Source organism: Crocuta crocuta, unplaced genomic scaffold (assembly GCF_008692635.1).
Source record: "Crocuta crocuta isolate KB4526 unplaced genomic scaffold, BGI_CrCroc_1.0 scaffold564, whole genome shotgun sequence".
Lineage (NCBI taxonomy): Eukaryota > Metazoa > Chordata > Mammalia > Carnivora > Hyaenidae > Crocuta > Crocuta crocuta.
In genome coordinates, this window is record NW_027533010.1 from 1,559,380 (window position 1) to 1,563,067 (window position 3,688).

Below are 3,688 nucleotides of genomic sequence, written 5' to 3' on the forward strand. Positions count from 1 at the left end.
GTGCAAGCCAGGGAGAGGGGCAGAGAGAGGAGAGAGAAAGTCTCAAGCAGGCTTCACGCTCAGCACAGAGCCTGACACAGGGCTCAGTCCCATGACCTTGGGATAATGATTTCAGCAGAAACCAAGAATCAGATGGTCAACCAACTGAGCCACCCAGGCACCCTGCAAAGCATTCATAATTAATGAAAATTATTTAAAAAATGAACAAGCCTAAGCAGGAGAATTACTGACCTTTAGAATGAATTATAAAACTTACTTTAGCCTTTTGAACCAAGCTTCATAAGAAAAATAAATATTCATATTCATTGTTATCATTATTGCTAACACTTATAGCTATTTACTGTATGTGCCAGGCATTTTTTTTAAATGTTTTATATTAACTCATTTCATTTTCACAATAATTTATAAGGTAGGTCCAATTTTTACCTCCATTTCAGAGATAAAGAAACCGAGGCACTGGGAGGTAGAATAACTTGCCATGAGGGAGCTGTTATTTAAACACAGGTGGTTTTGCTTGAGGCCTAGGTGTTAACCACCACACCGTCCACACTTGACAAAGTCACGTACAGGACACTTACCAAGCGCATGCTTAAAACTACCAGATACAAATGCATTGTGTCCATTTAAGACGCACAGGGCATGATTATCTGGGTTTTTCAGCATTAGGCGAAGACAGAAGCGATGATGTCGTACCTCTTGCGAGTGCATGGTAACCTGATTGAAAATGTTCCAGAGCTGAGGTTTATTGACATTTTCCATTACCATTACCCTAAAATTGCAGAAAGAGAGGGAGAGTAAAAAATAATGTAAAAGGAAAAACTTCTGATTTCTAAGAATGAAATACTTCAGTGTAGCAACATCCTCCAACAATGAAAAGTAGACTGTTTCAACATATTTAAGCACAAACACTCACACAGTGAGAGATTTTTCTCAGAAGATGCTGCTTAAGTTAGTATTTCTACATCCTGTTTGTTCTTTTCAACAAAAGCTTTAAACCAAAAAAAAGAATCAAGTAATTTAAGTTCCACCTATTCTCCCCCAGCCCACTTTAGCCGCAGGACAACAAACTGTGAGTAACAGCTAATAATGGTGTGTGCCAGACACTGTTAAAAGGCCTTATCTATAATAATTCATTCAACTCCCACAATAATCCTACAAGAAGGTAGTATTATAATATTCATCTTAAAAATGGGGAGACTGAGGTACAAGAGGTTAAATATATGAGAGGGCATGCCTCTGAGAATCATCAATGAGTTGAATTTACCAGCAAGCTACAAGAGAATTAAAACAACTTATTAATTCTTGAGCATGAGAGACTAAATCAAAGTAAATACATCCTCTTTCAAAGAATCTAAAATAAGTTACTGGAAAATCACCTGATATAGTTGTATGCCTTTCTGAAATTTTTGTCCAGAATTGCAGCAGAGAGACCAAAATATTCTAATTCTTTGCGTTTTTGCCTGTCATCATAAAATGAATAATATTCCAGTGAAGAATCCACAAGTAACTCAGCCTCTTGAAATCGGGATAGGTCACATAAGGAGTATATAGCCTTCAACAGAAGGTTCCACCAGTCATCTTTTGTCAAGACACTCGTGAGTACAGCAAATATTGCTAAAATGATACCAGGGAAAATCAGTTAGGACACTGCATTTTCAGAAATAACAGTATTAGGAAAATCCCTATGATCCATTTTAATGCTGAATTTAATAACCACACTCCTATAGGCCTGAATTCTTGCCAACACTCTTTAGACAATGACGAGAAGTGGACAGTTAGTTGCTTGTTTACACTACTTCAACACCAGCCCTTCTGCTCCGCCTAACAATTTGCAATCCTAGGTAATTCTTACTTCTGATCTGCCCTCTACAAAGTCCAGCTATGTCATCTGTATCTGTCAGTGCTGCTAGGATATGTGGTCCTCCCTCAGGGCAGAACAAGTGTAAGGGTGTGTTCCATGACTGGGGTCAGATACAGGATTCTGCGCATACAAGGAATTCAAATGTTTGCTTAGCAGAGGACTTCAAGATTCAGACTGTTCTTGATCTTTTTATAATCTTAATTTTCTCTGCCTCAAAATTTCTTTTCCTTCAAAATCTTTCTTATTTGTCTGCAAGAGTGTCCCTTTTATAAATTTATAACTCGAGAAATATCAAAAGCCATAAAAAATTTTTAAGTCTTTGATCCAGTAATTCTCCTGATAATCTATCCTATACAAGTAGTCAAAAATATGGATAAAGGTATAGGCATAAAGATGTTCACTACAGTATTATTTATGACCATGTATCAAAAAGAGAATAATTAAATAAATTATGGGACTGCTATCCAATGGAGTATTACACATTCCTTAATGATAACAGCTATGAAGAAAGCAACATGAGAAAACATATGTGAGAAAATGTTGAGTGAAACAATCAGAGTTCAGGGGTGCCTGGGTGGCTCCATCAGTTAAGCATCTGGCTCTTTGATTTCAGCTCATAGTTTGTGAGTAGAAGCCCCGTACTGGGCTTTGTGCTGACAGGGCAGAGACTGCTTGGAATTCTCTCTCTCCTGCTCTCTCTGCCTCTCCCTCACTCGTGCTCCCTCTCTCTCTCACTCTCTCTCCAAATAAATAAATAAACTTAAAAAAAAAAAAAAAAAAAAAAACACAGCACAATGATGCATGTAACATGAAGAGACCTTGTTCTTCCTATCCTGGTGCACAAATGTAACAGGATCCCTACCATGATTAAATTAACAAAAAACTTTTATGAACCTAGGAAAAACCAATAATGGACCTGAAGTGAGAAAATACTGAAAGAGAAAAATGGACAGAATCACAAATGGAAAAAAATATAAGTTAAAGAAATACAGTCTTAAAGACATGAAGCAGAGTCTACCTTTCGGATAGGCCCAGAATGCATGAGCTAGAGAGATGGGGCTCTGAGGCGTCTGTATTTAGATTATGAGCAGCCAACCCTCATTCCTTTCCTGACTCTCTTCCCCTGCAAAACCTACTATGTTAGGTCCTTATAATGTACTTACAGAGATTCAGCTCTTCTGCATTCTAAAACCCTGTCCCATTGCACACTGCTATGCCTGCAAGGCCTATTTAGTAAATGTCTGTTCAATTAATTAACAATGAAATAATTTTTTGATAGACTGATACCTCCAGTTTAATCTCTTTTCAACCTCACTCAAACATGCCTGAGGCATTACTAGCTAAATATAGATGCCTTTTAGAGTCATATTACTTAAGACTAGGTCAAACGAATTTATTTCAGAGTTTCTATGACTAGTGCTACATTTATCAAAGATGAATTTAACAGAGAATGAAATACATGTAATTGAAATGACTGGACAAATACAGTAATTTACACTGCCATCTAATCTTCACATTAAATACACCTTAAACTAAGGTATATTTTCTTCTTAAAAAGTCAAAAGTTCTGTTCAGTTTTCTCACAGGAAGATCCAAGCAGATGTCTTCATTTTAATTTTTAAAAAGTAAAGTATATACATGTAGCCTTCCTTTTCTTCTTTTAACATCAAATGAGTTTATTCAANTTCTATAAGAAAGAAAGAGCAGGGGAGAAAGGCAGAAGTAGAGGGAGAGAGAAAGCAAAAGAGAAGAAGAATCTTAAGCAGGATCTATGTTCAGCAGGGAGCAGGACATGGCGCTCCATCCCACAACCTAAATGATGAAGTG

General features: G+C 37.0%; 1 protein-coding gene across 2 annotated transcripts in view; it reads right to left on the reverse strand.

Moving 5' to 3' along the window:
• The window catches only part of GTF3C3 (general transcription factor IIIC subunit 3), a 36,513-nt gene that overhangs the window by 9,063 nt on the left and 23,762 nt on the right, over positions 1-3,688 (reverse strand). Inside the window, exons 14-15 of one of the 2 annotated variants that reach the window (XR_013330670.1) lie at positions 1,377-1,614; positions 694-769 (exon numbers count right to left, since the gene is read on the reverse strand). Coding sequence is in view for 1 of the 2 variants with exons in the window: in XM_077745783.1 (XP_077601909.1) it covers positions 579-769; positions 1,377-1,614 (429 nt within the window). In the remaining variant the exon portion in view is untranslated. Of the gene's footprint in view, positions 1-578; positions 770-1,376; positions 1,615-3,688 lie in introns of both variants that reach the window. The other variant, XM_077745783.1, reaches the window with a different exon arrangement.